Source organism: Cotesia typhae, unplaced genomic scaffold (genome assembly GCF_013202065.1).
Source record: "Cotesia typhae breed Kobodo isofemale line unplaced genomic scaffold, CoteBio_Ctyphae contig_48, whole genome shotgun sequence".
Taxonomy (NCBI): domain Eukaryota; kingdom Metazoa; phylum Arthropoda; class Insecta; order Hymenoptera; family Braconidae; genus Cotesia; species Cotesia typhae.
The window spans coordinates 8,988,979-9,010,435 of NW_027423756.1; the positions used below are offsets into that span (position 1 = coordinate 8,988,979).

At 30.7% G+C, this 21,457-nt stretch overlaps 1 protein-coding gene across 6 annotated transcripts in view; it reads right to left on the reverse strand.

Moving 5' to 3' along the window:
• Liprin-gamma (liprin protein kazrin) overlaps window positions 1-21,457 on the reverse strand; it is a 77,673-nt gene that overhangs the window by 12,192 nt on the left and 44,024 nt on the right. For 2 of the 6 annotated variants that reach the window (XM_074246641.1, XM_074246640.1), the window contains exons 2-8: window positions 14,843-14,955; window positions 6,319-6,784; window positions 4,978-5,349; window positions 3,999-4,354; window positions 1,950-2,153; window positions 1,485-1,836; window positions 141-248 (exon numbers count right to left, since the gene is read on the reverse strand). In XM_074246641.1, the coding sequence (XP_074102742.1) occupies window positions 141-248; window positions 1,485-1,836; window positions 1,950-2,153; window positions 3,999-4,354; window positions 4,978-5,349; window positions 6,319-6,784; window positions 14,843-14,955 (1,971 nt within the window). Of the gene's footprint in view, window positions 1-140; window positions 249-1,484; window positions 1,837-1,949; window positions 2,154-3,998; window positions 4,355-4,977; window positions 5,350-6,318; window positions 6,785-14,842; window positions 14,956-16,912; window positions 17,202-21,457 lie in introns of all 6 variants that reach the window. The other 4 variants (XM_074246644.1, XM_074246643.1, XM_074246646.1 and 1 more) reach the window with 3 other exon arrangements.

Sequence of the window (21,457 nt, forward strand, 5' to 3'; positions counted from 1 at the left end):
TGTGGAAAATAAATGGATTTTAGGGATAAAACTGTAGAGAGAAATAAATGTATAATTTATATAAAAAAAAGCGAGGCAGAGGGTTGATAGATATAATAAGCGATGGTAAGATGACGATAACCATTAAACTGTACACTTACACTGGTACATATGCGATGGGGCTATGGAAGAGATCACGGAGATGCTGTCCATGTCGAGGCCACTTCCCTCAACAGTTATTGTCGGTGTTCCTGCGTTAAATATATATTCTATTTTGTTTATGGCGGTTATACTGTTCTGTTCTGTTCTGTTTGTATGTATGTGTTAATGTTGGGCGTGAAGAGTGTAATAAATATGATAAATTTATTTCTTAAAGTGACAGTTTGAATGTAAGGATCAGAGAGAGAGAGAAAGAGTGGTATTGAGTGGGTGTCCCGCAAAAGACAACAAGACAACCCGAATTCGCCTTTAACGTGTTCTTTATGTTGCACCCTTGTGTTAGTTATTTCGAAAACTTGTTAATGTGAGCTGATACTCACTAGTGTGTAATACAATAACTCTTGATATTTTGGTAATAATTTATTGGAGAAGGAAAAATCGTATCAATACTGCTGACTAACTTGACTTTGTCATAATCCTCCTCTTTATTCATTAAAACAAAGTTCACGGAAAAAAAAAAACTTGAAAAATTCCAATATACAATGTGAAAGTGGCCCGTTGTAAAGAAAACTGGAAAAATTATAGTTTTAGATTGTAATTATTACAAATTTTATAAGAATTACATTGCAAAATGTAATATTTACATTTTAATGTAAAAATTACAATCTGAAACTGTAATTTTTCCAATCATCTTCACGACGGGCGACTTTTACATTATATAATGTAATTTTTCTATTTTTCTTTTTTCCGTGTTCATATAAAAATTATCAATCATTAATTAAATGTACACATTAATAAAAAAAAAATATCTTGATTCAAAAGAAAAATTTTTGAACCAAGAATTTATTCTTGTTTCAAATAAATTTTTTATCAGTTCATTTAAAGATGATTAAAAAAAAAAAATTAATAAGTCTTGGTTCTTGTTTTATTAATTAAAACTTTTTTTGATCGTTAGTGAGAACAAAAAAATGCCAACGCAACTATTTCATCTTGACAAAATCCTCTTACTGAAGAACGACCTTTTATATAATTGTATTTAGAGCATGAACAAATTGGACAATTAGAAGTGAGGAGTTATCTAGTTCTCTGTGGGGAAGCTTTTAAAAGAGACTTTAATCGTGCTTTGCGTTTTCGCTCTTGTTGAAAAGTAATTAAATTTAACTTTTGGCTGTTTTTAGTTATAAAAAAATAATCTCGTTTAAACTTCCGAGAACCTCCTCAATTATATTAAAAAAATATACTTTTTAATTAATTTATTTACGACAATTATATTATTACTTATTTATAACGTTTAAAATAAAAAAAAAATTAAAAATAGAGTCTAGTTAGAGGTAAAATGGACTAACCATCAGTTGTAGAATCTGATAAGTTCCCACCGACGCTTGTGGCACCACCGCTTTCGCGATCGCTGGACCCTCGTACACCGCTATCGGCGCTGCAGCTTCCCCGATCACCAGCCTGTCCAGTGCCAGATACACCCGTGCCAGTGACACTGCCCACACAGAGATCAGTCATGCCCAAGGGCGGTTGGGAGCCCAGGTGCGGGAGCAGCATCGGTACACAATTTCCAACTCCGCTGTTGCTGCAGGCGCCAGGTGTTGCTGTTCCATTAACGCTGCCTCGGGGAAATGAGACGAGGGACTCCTGGTCACTCAAACACACATTTCCAATACCACGATCGCCTAATTGCCGTTGAAGCTGAATAAAAATTTTTTAAGTTATTTATTTTGGTTTTTGAAAATTTTTTTTAAATTTGAAAAATTAAAAAAAAAAAAAATTAATTAAAATTAGCATATTATAGAATTAATTACTTCTTTAATAGTTGCATGAGCATGTGCAAGAGCAGCTTCTTTATCAGCGAGGCTCGCTGCCAAACTGACACTTCGGTCAGCTTCATCCCTGGCAGCTCTTAAAAGACTCCAGCGTTCACGTTCGCGTTCTCGTTCACGTTCTTCATTCGGCAGTCCACTTCCATGTTGGAGTCGGCCAAGTGTTGCTTCGTTTTCCCTCATCCGCTGAAATCAAACGGTGAGAAACACCACATACGGGCAGTAACTCCATCCCAATCAAATCAACACTAAAACTACGACTACTTTTACTGTTAGTTAAGAATTAATAAAATTAACAGGTCATTTTATTGTGGGTTTTTTAAAATTCAGTTTTGATTTTGGTATTTTTTATAAGGACTCAAGTAATTAGAATTCACTGTGCAGATATAGTTATCAACTATCAGTATTAGTTTTAGTATTAGGCAGACTGGATGACCGGATTAATCCGTTTATACCTCTATGAACAAATATTGTAACGATGTGGAAGCAGTTTATCGGGTAAGTTAGTACGTAATGAGTTTAATGCAAACAGGTAGAGAGAAGAAACTAGAGGAAAAGAGAAGTTTGGTAAGTTATAAGTTATAATTTATAATTTAATTATTATAATTTGATTATGTATTAAAATTAAAATTAAAATTATAATATTTATTTGATAATATAATTAATCTTTAAAATTTTTACACCAAATAATTTTTTGTCACATTTAATTGTTTAATTATTTCAGCATAAGAGAAATTAAAGAATTTAAAATGGAATCAAGGCATTAGGAGTATTTATAGGGTGAATTTAAATAACGATTTGCTGTTAAGATAGCTGCGCACCGGAGAATAACATACGGTTTTATTCTCATTCGGTTTAATGCTATCCATGAATAGCTGGCTGGTATTTGCTTAGGAGATAAGAGACGAAAAGTTGGTATGGAAGTTAAGCTGGGGTGGAAAATTGTCCGGACAAGATGGTGTTGAATTGTTGTTGAAAAGGAAATAAAGAAAAACGAAGAACATGGGAATTAACAGAATAGAAAAAGGATAAGTAGAGATTGTCGGAAAAATTTTATCAATAAATGGACACGGACACATGGACTCGAGTTGTCTGCGACAGATTTCGTATTGACACTGTTGAGAGAGATGCACTTGAAAGATGATACTTTACCGGGTTATTGAGGATAAAAAATTGGAGAGAAAAACCGCGATGGCCGTGCCGATGGGTAATGGAAAACTGAGAGTTTATTTTTATTGTAAGCTATTTTTCACTTAGAAAAGTACCGTTAGATTGTATAGAGTTTTGCGGTATTTCAGTGAATTTAGTTCTATGTGGACATTTGTTTTAACGTGGATTCATGCTAAGTCCATTAATTGTCTGGTAAGAAAAGCTGGCTAAGCACAAAAACAAAGATTAATGAAGAAGTTCTTTGGAGATGTGGAAATGCAAAGCACGAGTTAAGTGAGTTATGAGATTCGGGGTGAGAAAATTGATAAATTTCGAGATAATAATCATCTATATTCTATATATAAAAAAATAAATAGCTGTGCGTTAGTCTCGCTAAAACTCAAAAACGACTGGACCGATTTCAACAATTTTCTTTTTTTTTTGTTTGCTATAATTCAAGGATGGTTTCAAAAAAATAAAATTTTTGGAAAACCCGAAAGTTCATCGAAAGAAATCTACAGATCTAAAATTGTTAATCGTCTATCTTGATTTTCAGGCGATAATTAGAATATTTATTCTTTATCGAAGTAGATTAGAGTTTAAAGATTGATAATCGCTGATCGAAAGATGTAATAAAATATGTTGTCAGCTAGTTATAATATAAATGTAAGTAGTTGAGAAAATAATTTAAATTGCTATATTTCTTAAAAATATTTCTCATTCATAATTAATGTTAAATTTTTTAGAGAACTCGAGTCTGGGGTCTGGTGCTTGGATTGAATATTAAATTAACATATTACGTTTTTTAAAAGAATTATTATAGCACGAAGAGTTACGGTCATGCAAGAATTTAATATATTATAAGCTATTTTTATGTCTTACCTGCTCATAATTCCGTATAAAGTCACGGAGTTCGCGTTCCTTGTCTTCGAGAGTACTGTAAAGTGCTTTCATCTGATTGAGTAGATCGAACTTCTCAGCTTTAAGCCTCTTGCGATCAGTTTTGAGGGCTTGGATAATCTCTCGAGAGTGTTGCAACTCCATTTCTAGAGCCACAAAACGAGCTTCTTCTTCAATGGCTGCATCTTCACCACCGACCTCGCCTCGTGCTGCACCGCTTAGTAATAAGCGTCGTAATCTTGCAACTTCTGCCACGAGTCGTTCATTTTCTAAACGGAGTCGTCGAGTGCTCGCCAACTCCACTGAAGTACCGGTATGAAGGCCGGAAAATCTTGAAGCTGGAAAATATTAAAAAATCAAAATAATAAATAGTATTTAACAAGCAACACAATGTGATTATTTAATCACGTTTTTTAAATATTTATTGTTTAGTTTGGATAAAAAAAATATAATAATAATAATTCTGATAAATTTTTTTGAGTATAATATAAATGATTCAAAGAACTTTTTAATTCGACGTTTGCCGTTGAGTTTAATTGCTTTATTTTTATACCCCGGCGTTAAAAGTTTTTCTCGGTGAATTTTAATTAAAATAAATATACATTTAATACGGAGGAGTATTGAAATATTAATTTTTTTTTTTTTTTTTTTATTAATTAGCTATTCCCAGTTATGAATTTTAATAAAACTTTTACAAACAAATTTGTATCTGATTAACAATAAAGCAAGAAAAAAAATAAATACTAATAATTAATTAAAATATAAATGATGAAAGTTGAAGTAAAGTTATTTAACAACTTTTTGTTGATGTGAAATAATTAATTTTAGTATCATTAAAAGTTTTTATAGTGGGAAAAAAAAAAAAAAAAATAAAACAAGAAGAATTTAACAAGAGAACAAGAGAGTGAATTACTGTTCCATTGAGTAGATTCACACATAAATAATTGAAGAGATTGCTCACCGAGTGAACTAGCGGGAGACGTTGGTCTGCTGCTGGGAGCCGGAGCTGGAGGTTCGTTGTCTTCATCTGGTCTTACATCACCATCAATTATGTCTTTGCTGCAACTATCCTTGTCATGTTCGATGCTCGAATCCTTGTTCGACCGTATTGAATCGCGGTTGGTTGTGATACGTAGTCTCTCACCGCTGGATCGTTCGCTTCCGCTACGTTGAAAGAAACTTGTGGTTCGTGAACCGCGATCTGGACTTGCACTGCCTGATTGCGAGTCAACGCTGCCACCGGAGCCGCTGATTCGCGTTTTTTCTACCGCTGATGTCCACGGACGTCGGGTTTTTTCACTTGGACTGCGGCTCGGTGAGCCATTTCTTCTTTCTGGAAATTTAAGTAATTTAATTTAAAATAGATTTTTCTGTCAGCAATATAAAAATAAATAAATAATTCCAGAATATCATTCAGTATTTGATTTTCAAACCCCTCAAATTATAAAGTTTTACGGAAAATATTCACGTTAAATAGAGAACAATGTCTATCCAGATTATTTAATATTTTTTGCATGTATTTTTTTCAATTCTACATTTCAATTTTCTGTCATCGAACATAAATGAAAGCTTATTGATAATTAGCTTTTTTTCTATCATTTTTATTGCACTTATGATTCGCGTTTTTTATTCCAAGCCCAGAGTAATTTGTTAACAAAAACTCTCCCTTAAAAAATAAATCTACAAAATAGTTCAGTATTTTCCACTTCCAGGATTGTGAAGAATAAAGTGTTACATATAAAATTTTAATTTATACCCAGCAAATATTTCACGTAATTTAAACATGATTAAATTTGTCAGAGTAATAACTTTCAAATATGCAGCTTTAATAAAGTACGTGCGATATAATATTTTATTTTACTAAATTTTCACGGAATAAATTAAAGTTTTTTTTTTTGCTCTGTTAGTTTATTAAAAAAAAAAAAAAAAAAAAAAAAAAAAAAAAACTCCAGATATAATATTGAAGATACAAGAATGTACGTAAAAAAAAAAAAAAAAGTTGAGTAATAAAAAATTGATAAAAATTTCCGTCACATTGATTTTTTCACGTCAATACTTTCCTCGAGAGACTCGAAATGTATGTAGAATGGAATAATACAAGAATATACTTTAAAATTAATAAAACCTAGTCTCTTCTCCGGAGAATAGTTTCGACTTTGAGTTTTAAGCTCCAGGGAAAATTGAAATTTAATCGTGTAAAATAAAATTATACGAAAGTAATTTAGGTAAAAATGTTTTTCTGCCTGAAGCAATGTGAATAAAATATTAATAATATACATTTAATAAAATGTAAAATACAAACCGGCAGATGGACTAGTTTTGGAGCGATCAATAGGACTACTAGGATCTTTTTTGTGTTTTTTATCAATCGGACCGTTGCCTTTGTCAACGGGGCTGACTGATTTTTCGCTAGCAGAGCTCCTTTTGTCGACAGGACTGCTGTTAGCACTTAAACGTTTCGAAGTTTCCTCTTGACTATTGTGTCCTGGCGATTCAGTACTGTCTTGACTCGCCGGCGCAGATAAATTATTGGTAGTTGTAGCTGTAGTACTTGCGGAGGTACTTGGACTATTTGTCGAGTTACCACTGGCATTGCTGCTGTTACTCGTACCGCCATTATTTGTGTGATTATTGTTGAGCACTAGGGCGCCGCGGACGGTTCTCAATTCACCCTGGAGACTTGCACATTCACCACGTGCACGCTCCAGCTCCCCGTCTAGTCGGGCACCCGTTGCTGCGTTCTCCTCCACCATCATGCGGAGTTTTGCCTAAAAAATTCGTTTATTGCATTACTTTCTTTCATTAAAACATTCTCGCGATTCTTTATTCAGTTTATTAATAAATATTCACATGTTAATCCGCATATATGTATATTCATTTTTTCACCCTGCATAGATACTGATTCATTTACAAAGTTATTTTATTTTATTCAACGGCTAGTGCCGGTGAATTATATTAATAACCAGGGTCACGATCGATAAGGTTTACTCACAAGCTGACGAGCTTGGTAAAATCGAGTGGAAAAATTAATTCACTGGAATAATTCTCGATAAATTTATTTTTCTACGCTTTTTTTCTCTTATCATCATAGCTCATAGCAAACATCTATTAATTTCCATATTGATATTAATTAAAGTATTGAAACATTTTATTATCATAATTAGAAATATTATTTATAGATCTCGTTCGAATTATTTTCACTCAAAATATTATTTTTAATTATGTAAAATAGTAATCCTGAATTTTTGCAGCAATTTACGAAACTCATGAGTATATTTTACGCGCTGAAATTATTTTACTTGTCGCTGTTGTAGACAGAAAAAAAAATTAACTTGAATCAAGTAGACAATTTTGAAGAACTTCATCTTCTTGATTTGAGTAGAAAAATTCTTAAACTAATAAATTTTTTTTGGTTTAAGTAAATTTGACTTCAAGAATTTTTCGTCTTGATTTAATTAAAATTTTTTTTAAATATTAACCTATTTTTTTATACCCTATAATTATCATGAATATTTCATGTTTATTTGATAAAGATCTTTATTCAAATAATTAAAAAAAATACTAACTACTTAATTCTCATCATCATACATTTTAAATCATTTATATCATTACAATCTATGACTATGTTATAAAAAATCTACAATTTTAAACATTAAATTAAATTCATAAATTTTTTATCATTAAAAATTTTGTTAAAAAAATTTATCAATTGCTTTAAAGCTTTTTTTAAAATTCTTTATCAAAAAATGTTGGTAATATAATGTACAAATTTTTTCAAAGATCTTTATTTAGATCGATGATTATATGTCACCGTCCACCGATAATACTCATGATTCAACACCGTGTACTGGGAAAAATAAAATACACTGCACTTAGTAATATATACAAGACTCGTTTTGCAGATTTTAATAGACCCCTCGGTCGGATGATGATGGTAATAGTAATGATGATTGTGGTAACTCGCGCAAGCACGTGGATCACGAGGCGTGGTAGCGAATCATTGCAATAAACCCTCGGAATAACTCTTTTGCCGGTACAAGTAAAAAAGTCTCTATATAAATCTTAATCGATGAAAGAAACTATAAAACTCCGCGCATTGTATTATTGACTATTATTACTGTAATTACAACACTTGCATTCTTATAACGGCAATTTATTTACCTTTGTAATTTGTAATTTGTAATTTTTTTTTTTTTTTTTATTAACAAAGAAACATCCACGTCTGAGCGGTAAAGTGTCAATGATCTTAGTTAAGCTGAACGGTGAAAATTACACTCGAGTACCCGCGAGTGTTATATTATGTACAGTATCGTGGTAACACACGATCGTCTCTCGCAACCTCGATCGCGACCTAACCGCGGTTAGGTTTGTCTTGTCTCTCATCTCTCGTTTTAGAGACAAGAACAAGACGAGAGTCATCGAATTAAGAACCATTATACGGCACGAGGATGACGCTAGCGACATGTGTATGTTGGGACACTATCAAAATAGATATGATGGAGCCAGTTTCCTGATATTCTCGTTTACATTAGGACTTATATCTATATACATACATAAATGTATATATATGAACATTGCGAACGAAAAGTGAAAAGTGCAACGTATGACCGAGTTTTGCAGATCGCTTAACATTTGTCACAGCCTCCACATCTTTCCGGTTGTCTAACTTTTTTCATTTCGTCATTGCGAAATGTAGGTCGCTGAATATTAAAATATTTTGCTCAACTCCTATCCACCAGTTTAGATTTTTGGTATATTAAAAAAAAAAATAAAATAGCGCTAGTGTATCAGATATATATATATGCATGTTTTTTTTTTATTTTTTTTTTTTTAATTGGAGGCAATTAAAATTGCTCTGGTGGATTTATCGAATGATTTTTCATTTACCCTAACTACCTACAAATCTAAGCGGCAGGAGTCAAGAGGCAATTACACTTTTTTTGCTGCCTGGTATAACTCTGCCGGGAAACCTATCGCCGCTCCATTGATTTTTGAAATATTTTTTTATTAACAGTAATTTAAAGTAATTTTTTTGTTTGTTAGTTGTTAATTAATTGGTTGAACAAATTTCTGAATTGGTATAAAAAAAAAATTGTTTTACATATTTTTCAGTCCATGTACAATTTTAATATGGCTTCAAAAATAATGACTACAATAAAAGTATCTATTGAAAAATTTATTAAATTTATAAAAAAATTCATAATTTAAATATTCGTCAAATTTTAAATAGTATCTTTTTTATAGATTAAGTCTCTCGATTTTTTTCTAAACTATAATTTTCCAACAGATACCGGTAAGAGCTCGTTCGACTTTGCATAATTCTTATCAATTATATTTTCTTCATCATTGTGGTTAAAATTATGATCCTTGCCCTAGTAAATTCAAGTACGATCGCTTGAATAAAAATAAAAAATTGAGAGGTCAAGTGTGAGTACTTTATCTGGCAAACTATTTTTTTTTTTTTTTTTTTTTAATCCAGTCGATGAAATATGGGCAAAATATCCTCAAAATAAAAAATAAAAAATTTGGCAGAGTTGAGTGTAATATTTAAATTTATATTCCAACCAACGACTCGACTATTAATTAATAAACTTTTGATCTGTTTCCAGAGTAATTAAGCTTCCTATGACTTAGGATTGTTGGATTTAAAATCCCCAATTTGACTGGTAGAATTGGTTCAATGATGCATTGTAGTGGCTTGGATGGATAGCCGCAATATTTTGTAATATTAAAATTAAAAAAAAATACTAATCGGCTTACAGTTGAGTGCTCGCATGCAAAATCGTGTCTGAACCATTTTAAAATAAACATCCATGGGGAAAGATTTGATAATGCTGATTTTGATGATGGGGTATCTCGTGTTCGAACGCGAAAACCGCGTGAGTTAACACGCGATCCTCGTTTGGTTGCTGAAATGTTCGGCGACTGGTACTGCATGAAATTGCTGTGGAAATACACCAGGGAGCTGAGTAGGTGAGGGTAGGAGCAGGATATTGGTGGGTTAAAGGGTGTTAGATGATAGAGAGGGCTTTAGTATTGGGTTGCACTGAGAGAGATACACAGAGATAGAGACGGAGATAGAGAAGGAAATTTGAGTTAGGGGGTTGGTTAATCCATTAGTGGTGGAGCAAGGCGCATATAGAGCATATCTACTGTAAATAGGTCTCTGTACTTGCCCATGTATATGTATGTGTGTATGTATATGTATTACGGCTTCTCCATCTATATATGTTACTGACCACAATAGGGATTGACCCGAGACGAGAGTACGAATGCAATGCACGAATTGAAATGTATGGGTGCTGGTTACAGTTGCTCGGATCGGGCTTACGCTAATGAACGCTGAGAATATTTGGTTTAAATTCGTTTTAGTGCCTCTTTATTCTTCTTTATACGTAACGAATGTACGCTTACGCTTCCATCGTCCTTTTTTGTTTACAGTTTACAAGGTAGAAATTTTTTCAACGCGAAAACGTATTTTTAATGAGATGAATTTTTAATTATTGCTGGATTTATTCAGAGCATGAGAAAAATTATAAATATAATAAGTGTTATGTATCTTTTTAAAAAAATTTTCATTATCTTACATCTATCTTTTCACGAAATTCGTCAGCCTTTTTTGTTATTATTCCTACAATTTTATTATAATTATTTTTAAATGAATTCTTTAGTTAAGAAAAAAATTTTTTTTTTTTTTTAATTAACACGCGTTTATTCGAATTCTTATGAACAAATTTAATATACGTTGTTGATCAAGTTATTGTTCATTATTTTTATCAATTGATATTATTTATAAAGAATAAGATTAGAAAAAGTATATATAAAAAAATGGACCGTCACATTTAAATCTTATAGCAATAAATGATATTTTTTCTATTCACCGGAAGCAAAATCCTCGACGTTTTACGTTTTAGTTCTTAACAGATTAATGTTCTATAATTCTTTTGATTTATACTAAAAAAAAAAGTGGTAATATTTCAGTTTAAAACGCGCACATTCGTTGAATCTTTTATTAACAATATAAATTTTTAAAAAGCGCTTTTGTTGAAAGCTCCGATTGATTCATTTTCAACTTCGACGACTTAATCCTCCGTCAATGTTTTTAATATTCCATTATGATACTAGCAACTTATGAATAATGTAATGATAAGTAAGCTGAGGAATATTTAATACAATAAAAAAGGTTTTTTAGGAGGTACAAAAGCTTAAACCTTTTTTGAGAGAGCATGAATAGACAATTTGTTTTATTATTTATTATAAAAGAATTTATGAATTATGTTTGTCCAAGGATTCAGGATGTGTGCTTAAAACATTAATATAAATATATTTATGTGGACTCTTATAAAGACAGAGGAATAAGCTGGATTAAGTGCCAAGTCAGGAAATTGAGAGAAAGCAACAGTAGCAGTGTTATAATGGTCCCTTAGGACGTAGAAGGATGAATTAGGTCAGAGTTTCATTCGTAAATTGTTCATGTTAAGCCTTTTCGAGAGACCAATCTCACGAATTTCTTTTCACTTTGCTATCATATGATGTTAAAATGCTATCTAATATCTTATTTATTATTTTATATCTGGTACAAATGTGTTCAAATTTCATCTTTTTGGTTTGAGTTAAAAAATTCTTAAACTAAAAAATTTTTCTTGGCTTAAGTAAATTTTACTTGATTCTTTTTCAAAATTATTTTGTTGGTTCAAGAATTTTACTCTTGATTGAAGTTAAATTTTTTTCAGTGTGGCATTTTAAATTTTTTACATTGACATAGCTGTTTATTATTTATCATATTATAAAAGTAGATTTTTTTTGTGCAAAAATCGAACTTTACTTTGAAAAAACTAAAAAAATTTGATATAAAACTACACAGAAAGAAAGAAAGTCTTGAGTCAAGCGTAAATTATCTTAAATCAAGAAAATTTTAAGGAAGATTGAAAATTTCTTGAACGAAGTTAAATTTTTTTAAATCAAGAAAGTTTCTTCTTGCTCCAAAATAACTTCGGTCTTTCTTACAATTTTCTTGGTTCAAGAAATTTTTTTTTCTGTGTACCTTTTACTATTTAGATCTGTTTATGTTGAAGAAAATTAAAATAAAAAAAAAAGTTGATTGAATTTTTAACATCTTGATGATATTTTCTAACTTAATATTGTACTTTCATATACTTGATATTTTATAAATTTGAGATAGAAAATTGAGGATTGAGGACAAGGGATAGGAAGCAATTGAAAATATTAAAAATAATAATGTTGAGTGCAATGAAGTGTAATGAGAAGTTTGAAAAAGGGTAGGACTAGCATGTTTGCGGCTTTTGTCTCTGGGACACAATATTCAACGCACGTGCCTTATGTCAGAGGCTCGAGGGGTTGCCGCAGGTGGTGAAGCTGCAGGAGCCACTTAGTTTTCCTCTACAAACATCATCATCTATATAGTTTACTGCAAAGTTCGCTAGTTATACTGTCTTTCTTTTCTCTTGACTTTATATGAAAATGTACACATGCATGAGCGAAGAAACTTTATACGTACTACCAGTTAATGAGAATAAGTATGGCTTTTAAATCCTTTAAACATTCAAACAAAAGCTCAAGTTACTCGACGAATTTTTTTTTTTTATAAATCAACTTGCGATTACCATTTTTTATTTTCATTTGTATTTTAACGGTACCTGTATTAAAACAATTTTCATAACTATCTGATGACTATTAAGACAATTTATAAATTGGTACTTTTAAAAACAAGACATATCTGTTTATTTAATAAGCTTTAAATGTTGAAAGCTTCATTAAAAATTGATAGAAAAATATATGCGGGTATTTAAATACTTTATCGCTAATTTTCTTTGAAGTATATTGAATTTATTGATTTAGTAATGCACTTAATATAATGAAAGATTCATATCATATAATGAACAATAGCATAATTGCTCAATTATAGATTGAAGATATTACGTTAATTGATTGAATTTTTTTTTTATTTTTAATAATTTACTGAACTATTTATAGTTTATTTAAAAAATTTTTAATTAAAAATTTATTTTAAAATTAATCGTTGGATATCGATCATATCTTCATATTTTGATTTTACAAAAGAAATCTTGATAAAACAAATTTTCAACAATGCTAGTAAATATTTCCTCAATTCAAATTTAATAATCAATTTACAATCTTTTTCTTTCTAAACAGAAAAAAAAATTTTTTTGAACCAAGAAAATTGTAAGGAAGACCGAAGTTATTTTGGAGCAAGAAAAAATTTTCTTGGCTTAAAAAAATTTAACTTCGTTCAAGAAATTTTAACTTCATTCAAGAAATTTTCAATCTTCCTTAAGATTTTCTTGATTTAAGAAAATTTACGCTTGACTCAAGCTTTTATATTCTTTCTTTCTGTGTATTATTTATCATTTGTTGATATCATTTGCAAATAAAACTTATTTTGTTTACACATAAATTTATCTACTTTTTCTATTACATTTCTATCAGTGTCAGAAATCGACTTCTAAAGAACAAAATCATGATAGATGTACATACTTTTCCCATATGTACGCAACACGTACATGAATACATAGGGTAGTAAAAGTTTGTAATACATCAAGTCAGTGTTTACCATAAGTTTGAGTAACGCGCATCCAAAATAAATATACATATATATAATATGATATAATATAATAGAAGTTACTACAGATGTATTAAGGATGATCTGTATGCCTGCTCACGCACCATTTTCAGCCCTTCATAATGTATAACACATCTTCCTCTTTTACTTACTACATCACTATATACCATACATATTCCACAGTTAACTCTATGCACGTACTAGCAGGCACTCCCTTCACACCATATATTTTGTTTTTCATTTTATAATGTCACGAGGGAAAAAAAATTTACACTTTAAATTCCGCGTTAAAGTGCTGATAGAAAAGATTTCATGTTCTGTGTGCGTTATTTAATGAATATAAAAGTTGTTTTTGAAAGAGTAAAAATAAAAAAAATTTATAAAGTTTAAGCTGTGAAATAATAATTTTTATTTCACCACTAAAACCATGTAACTTTTAAATTAATAATACGAGTCGGTTAAAATTTTTTTGCATAACAGTAATTACAGCATTAATTCTGTACTCATTTATAAAAAAATAACTGAGCAAAACAAATTTACATTTACCATTAAATTTATTTTGATGGCTCTTTGTCCACTTTTGGTGGTAGTTGTTATTTTTAAAAAATGCAATAAATATTATTAATAACAAAAATGAACATGAAAGGTCATGCTCATCAACGCGATCATAATACAAAGCAACAATAAATTTTTAAAATAATTAGAGCAAGAGTTATAAAAAAAAAAAAAAACTTGAGCTTTTGTCTACTCTACTGCCTAGACTTAATCTTTTAAAACACAAGAAAATATCTCTGTTGAAAAGCTACTTCATTTTTAATTTTCATTACACTTTCTCTCAACCGAGCATTCTAAGTCTCTTTCAAGTTTAAATCGTAACCTCAATACATTTTTCTTGAAAATGTTAACATCAATCTAAAAAATAAAGTTAAAAAATTTCCATTTTCAAATTTTATAATCTAGTTAAAAATGATAAACAATAAATTGTAATTTTATAATTAAAATTTTTTTAATTGATTCAATAAAATTCATAACTTCGCTATGATTAACTTAATGTTATTATGTTAAATTTACGAGAACTTAAATCAGTTAAAAAATTCAAAGCGAACGCAAAACTTGAGAGTTAAATTTCTAAAGGTCAAGATATTTTTTACTCAGCATTATAAAGTAGTCCTTCAAACTAATGCAATCAACCTAACAAAATAACTCAATCAAGAAAATAAATTACCTGGGCATCAGAAAGGATGCGCCTCATCAAGGCCAAGGTGGGGTGCGTTGAAGCTCCATCTTCACTGGCAAGTCCTTCGCCCTCTTTGCTCAATAGGTTCAGACTCTTGATGACTGAAAAACACAAAATCAATAAGCAACCTACAAAAGCTTTCGATAAATATTAATAATTGGCTTTGCTCTCTGGTTAATTAAACTTTTGTAACCATTAACAAAAAGCGTAATAACAATCACCGTAATTAATTCTTAGAGATAAAAGTTTTGCAAATTACTCCACCCTATCACCAGTTATTAAAATACAGGACCACAAAGCTGATTGAATTGATGAAAAGTTAACTAGCTTGTTGACATTCGTATTCTCATTCATTCTCTATTTCCTAGAGCTTCCTTTTTCTGCATTCTATCCATCAACTATCCAGCAATTATACTCCATAAAAGCGGTCGCTTTGACGCTGAATAACCCTTCCGGTCGAGTTAAGGGATCTTTAAGGGAAGCGAAACTTCCTTACAAGCATGGCTGTCCGAGCACGTTCAATTCGTATTATCTTCTCTGTGCTCTTCAAACGTGGGTAAGGGTTATAGCATACCATCTCTAACGATAATTGGATTTTCCAGGCGTTTCCGAGATGCCGAAAGGGCTATATATATATTTATACTTTTGATAAAGCATCATCAACAAGAATTGGTCCTGTCAATCCATTTGTTCTTTTAATCTACTACTTTTTCCGTTCACTATCTCGATAAAAAATGTGTATAGAAATATTTATAGCTTAAAAAATATTTTTAAAAAATTTATAATTAAACTAAATATTAATAAATACATAAATGAAGACATATTCACTAATTACTGAGGAAAATTTACTGGATTTTTTTTGGATATTAAATTCTTTAAAAATTTAATTAGTTATAATTTTTTATGCAAATTATATATTTCACATATTTTTTTCATAATATAAATGAATGGAGATCGAATTGAAATTTTACTAAGGCATTAAAATTTTTTTTATTCAAAAAAATGATAATTAGGTAAAGTATTAATCAACTTTAGATGTTTATAATATCAAGGAAAGAAAATGGAATGGGAAAAGGTGAAGGCAAATATTGATAAGGTAGGATAATGCTAAGAAGGTGTAAGGTTTATGTATATTGTGTATGTATCTATGTAGGACTGTGGGTAGATGGAGATAAAGATGATTTTGCTATCCAACTAGACCTTCGGGGAATAAAGAAGGGATGAGGTGTTATATATTAAGGTGGTGAGGCATAAACATCTGTAATATTACGGAAGAACCGAGAAATATACTTGGTTAAGGTCTTTTTTTATTTTTTTTCATAATAAGTAAAAGGGGATGGAATAAATGTACGCGCTGTGATATTGTTTAACACACTATCGCTACCGCGGTCGTCCAACGCGCTGTGTTTTAATGTAATATGTAAATAAAAAGCTAACTTTAAAAGTTGTAGCTTTAAAGTTTTTCGAAGAAAAATAAGAAAAATAATGATAATAATAAAATAAAAGTACCGAAGTTTTTTTCACTTCTTGCTGCTACTGGGAATATTGATTTATGAATAAATGTTATAAATTATAATATATTTAAGCGGAAGAAAATTTAATACCTGGTTAGACTATTTTAGAGATCTGTACAGCGTTACCCAGTGTTATTTTTACCTTTATAAAATATCGTTATTAAATTAAATACATGTACTTTTCCACCCTAGCTATTTTAATGATCAAGCAGATGGATGTTTTAATTAAAATGTAAATTATACTTTAATAAATTAATATCGTTAACAAATTTATTGACATTGTAATGAATTTTTTAGTTCTATAAAATAATCGATAGCAAACAATAGAACAGAGTCTTGATGCAAATTAACTTTCCTTTTCAGAAACAACTTTTTAATGGAATTATTAATTGCATATTCATGAACAAGAGCAGCTTTCAAAGCTTAAATAATTAATTTTTCTTCTTTAAATTAAAAATTAAAGCGAATTTCTAGTTTAGATTAAGTTTGCAAAACCAAAAATTATTCATTGTTGAATCAAGAGATTTTAAATGAAGAGACTCACCTTCCTCGTAGGGCTGAGCTCGCTTAGCAAAAGCTCGAGAAAAAACTCCTTGCGGTTGGGTAGTTTTCACGGCATTATCAACGACAGCGCTCATTGTAATAGTTATAAATAATGTGAATTTATGTTTAAGTAAAGATATATTTAACTTTTTTATCTTCTCCGGATTTATTTTTTTATTTTAATTTCCGTTTATCCTTCTCTTCTCTTCTTTTCTCTTTTCAAATAGAATCAGAGGAAAGAACGAGTAGTTTCACTAAACACCTAATCCCTGGACAATCGATGAGACCATCTGCAATGTACGTTTAATCTCACCATAAATGCTTGTCTTCAATACAATTTCTGTACCTGACTTGTCTTTATACCACTCATTCCATCTCGTTTTACTATTCAATTTTATACTCCAACAAACTTAACATTTAAATAGGTATCGAACTTATATATAATATGCAACGCTGTTTCTTCATCGCTTGATCGCATTCTACGTAATACAGACTGCATACAAAACACATTTTAATGAAAATGAATTACATATATACATTCTCTCAAGTTCAATTCGTGACATTCCGCATTTCGCTTTGCCTTTTGGTTAGCGCTAAATATATATATGTATGCAATATCAACTCTATCGTTCATGAAGACCGTTCAGAGTTTATTGTGCTAAATGATGTGGTATGGTGGTCCCGACATCGAAGTCAGACAACACCCTAGCTTTCAAGTTTCCAAATTGTTGTTATATTATCAATATTCTGTATTTTCTCTGCCATGACGTTTAGAAACGTTAAGGGTTTCGTATTGACAGAGATGAATGTATGCATTTACAATTTATATATAAATTCTGAAACACATCGGTGTGTCTAGCCAACTATGCGTTCATACATGGTACTACGCGTATTATATAGATATTTGTATATGTATAAGTAATATAAGGTGCTGTAAAAAGTGAATTTTCGATAGACGTTTCTACGAATTCATATGAAAAATGAACGATAAAAGTCTTTTCGATAAAATAGTGAAATAACTGTTAAAGCTTGAGCAGTCGTTTGATTCAGTAGATTTTAGTTTTTGGCAGGTATTGGAAAATATAAAGTATATTTTTCAATGTATCAAACGTTATCTAAATATGATGTGGGAAGTGAATTTTTTTTTTTTTTTTTTTTTTTTTTTGGATAGAGAGACGAGCAAAAGTGACACGAATGTTATTGTCAGAATCGATTTCTCAAGAGTGCAATATCATTGTGTGAGTGACATCCTGTGAAAATGTTTGTTACATTTTTTGTGTATTATAGCCAGTGGATTCATGCGTCTTTTCAATTTTCCTGTCACGTTTGGAATAGAATGCGCGACCATACCCCAATATTCTATGTAAATATTATTACGTTCCTGACATTGAATTTTATTTTTAGTGAAATAAAACTATCAAGTAGACAGATATTTTTAGCGTCAAAGTTAAATTTAATTTTATTGATATTAACAACGAAAGTTATTTGGGAATTAAACTTATTTTGTTTTGTATCTGGAAATGCCGAGAATGTAATTGAATTCAGTGCGTTATTACGCGAAACTTATTCTGGTAAAGGTAATCACAAAATGAAATACCCTTGACTGTTTTATTTGAGAATCCAGAATCGAGTATTCTTTTGACAAAAGACCTTTTCCAGTTCTTTATTATCGCATTCTTTCATTGTTATTTAACTTAACTTTATTTTTTTTTATACTCTGTATAATTGTCTTATATTACCTTCCTTCATAAAGCAGTAAAAAATGTTAACTAGGTCATGCTCTCTTTGCGATACTGTTTCTATTGTGGCCCTCAACTTGAGTTACAGCTAATAGAATCATAATTTCAAAATTAAAAACTTTATTTTTATCACTCTTTTGAACCATTAGAAAAAAATTAATAAATACAACGCGGTAATATTTTTTTCATCGAATAAAAAAATTGCAACAGTACTTGAAGGCTCGAAACAATTGGACCAGAAGAAGTAAAAAAAATATCTTCGAAATTTGAGCTCATAAAATAAATATTTGGGATGAATATTTGTATAAACTGACCAAGCTGAATTGACATCAAAGCCTATTGGAATGGAATTCAAAAACTAGCTCTTTCTCACGTAATATTTTTCATTGCGGCTTTGCTATTCAAATAATAGGACAGCCAATCTGCCGTGACATTCGTATGAAATATATGCAACCCCTAGATACATATGTATGGATATGAAATTCAAACTATTGGGCATTCAATCGGAATAATACGAAAATTTTAAAAAAATATTATATTCGCAAGATAAATTCTCAAATTTCACCTCGCTCGACGATTCTACCGGGAAATCTGTTTATTCCAGAGATTGCTGGATAACTTTGATCAAGAATATTTTATTGAGACTGAAGCTGAATAGCTTCAAATAAAAAATAGTAAATTTGAATAGCAAACCGAACAAAAAGGTTACTTTAATCAAGAACATTATCAGTGTAAATTTTTTTTTAATTTAAAAAAAAATGGAATTATTTATTATTTCCACTTTTTTATAAATTTTTTAAACCTATAAAAATTGTTCTTAAATTTTCGAGATCTTTTATTCAATATATCGTCCATCATTACTTAAAACACAATGTTAAATTTTGTAAATCCTCAGTGGCGTATATATCATAGCAAGTCAGAAGATGATTCATCACACCTAACCCTACAATGAACTTCCTACATCAGCATAAAATGTACACGGTATGTATATAGTAATCTCTGTGTGAGTCACTAACGACCCGAGGATTCGATTCTCTGGGGAATTTCCTGTCGTCGGTTGGCTGCTGAAAGCCGAAATAGGTTAGAGAAGAGAAAATTTATTTCCCTGATGGCGCCCAGCGTTGCAGAGACCAAACCAGACGTAGCTGAGTTGAGTTAAAGCATTCGCCGGCTGTGAGAGGCGGTGAGAAACCTGCTATAGAGCTAGTAGTTCTAGTGCTGGGCTGCCGTTGGAGCAAACCCTCTACTCAGACGACAAGCTGGATATGCTACAGAAGAGTGGAGAGAACGCGCAGCCAATTACCTCCGGGTGCATGTCGACGTTCAACTCAAGAATTCCCAGTGAACTGTGGGAGGAGTAGGTGGAGACGGTGGTCGTGCTCGTGGTTGTCGTCGTGGTGGCAATGATGATAATGATGATGATGATGATGATGATGATGGTGAAAATAGCATAGTAGGATAAAGGGAAGAAAAAGAGAGAATAGAAGAAAAAAAGTTGAGGCTAAAGCTCGCGAGAAACGCCGGAAGTGCTCGACACAGTGTAAAGTTGAGACACGACAAAAAGAGTTGGCCAAAGTGGGCATCTCTATGAATATTTACGACCCAGTTATACGTTACCATGAAAAGACACATTTAACAACTCAAAATATTCCCTCTTTACTGCATGACAAATATGCTTTTTATTTTTTTACTTTTTCGACTTGAAATATGTACTGCATGCCTTGATATTCGACTTACACCGAGGATAAATTTAATTAAACGCGGTTACCACACTCCAGATAATTTATTTTTTAAATTATACCTCATACTCATATCATTTTTAAACGCTACTTAAACAATTATGTATTTAATAATTAAATATCTAACGATTAATTCGTTTAATACATAAGATAATTTTTTTTATTGTATATTAAGATCAAATTATAGTTATTATGGTCATTATACATTTTAAATGGAACAAACTTCACATTGTGGAGATTTATAGTGGTCTAAAGAAGATAACATCAGTCAAATTAATATTATTTTATGTAAAAAAGAACTGATATAAAATTTCGTTGTAAAGCATTACAATGGAACATAAAATGTTTCCATAAAAATCAATAGTTCTTACGTAATTTTTAACACAGTAAACCTAGCAATTCACGTATTATGGTCTTTATTCAGTAGGGGGATTTCGCCCCTCCCTGTTGGGGTCGTTGCCACTGGACCCTACAGGAACTTCGTCACGGAACTGTGCTTTTGACACCTATTTTTCAAGTAATAAGAGCATGTACGGTGTACAAGATATTGAATCTTAAAATATATATTTTTGATTTAACGTCAAATGTGGTGTAGAATTTTTAAGTTGTTGTATGAGATCTTTTTATGAAAAATGAGGCTCGAAATTTACCAATTTTTCTAACTCATGAAAGTGATTTTTGAGAGCTAGTCAATTGTAATGCGGTACAATAATTCTTTATAAGTTTCGATTTTCAGTAAAATGTATTGATTTTAATCCGTAAATTTTTCTTCTCACTGAATCCTAAATTGCAGTAATTTTATTACAAAAATCTAAAACTGTATGCTAACAGAACAAAGAAAATTCAAAGAGAATAATGAATAATGCAATAGTTCAATGTTTCATACCAATAAAATTTATCTCAAATTCACGTTTAATAAAATAAAACCAACCGTGTGAATTTGTTGTAAATGATTTCCACTATTAAACTTCTCATTCCACCGAAAAAATTGGTTAAGCAATTATCGTTCATTACCAATAACCGCCCATTTAATACTCCCAGCCGTTCAATAATAAAACAATCGGGACT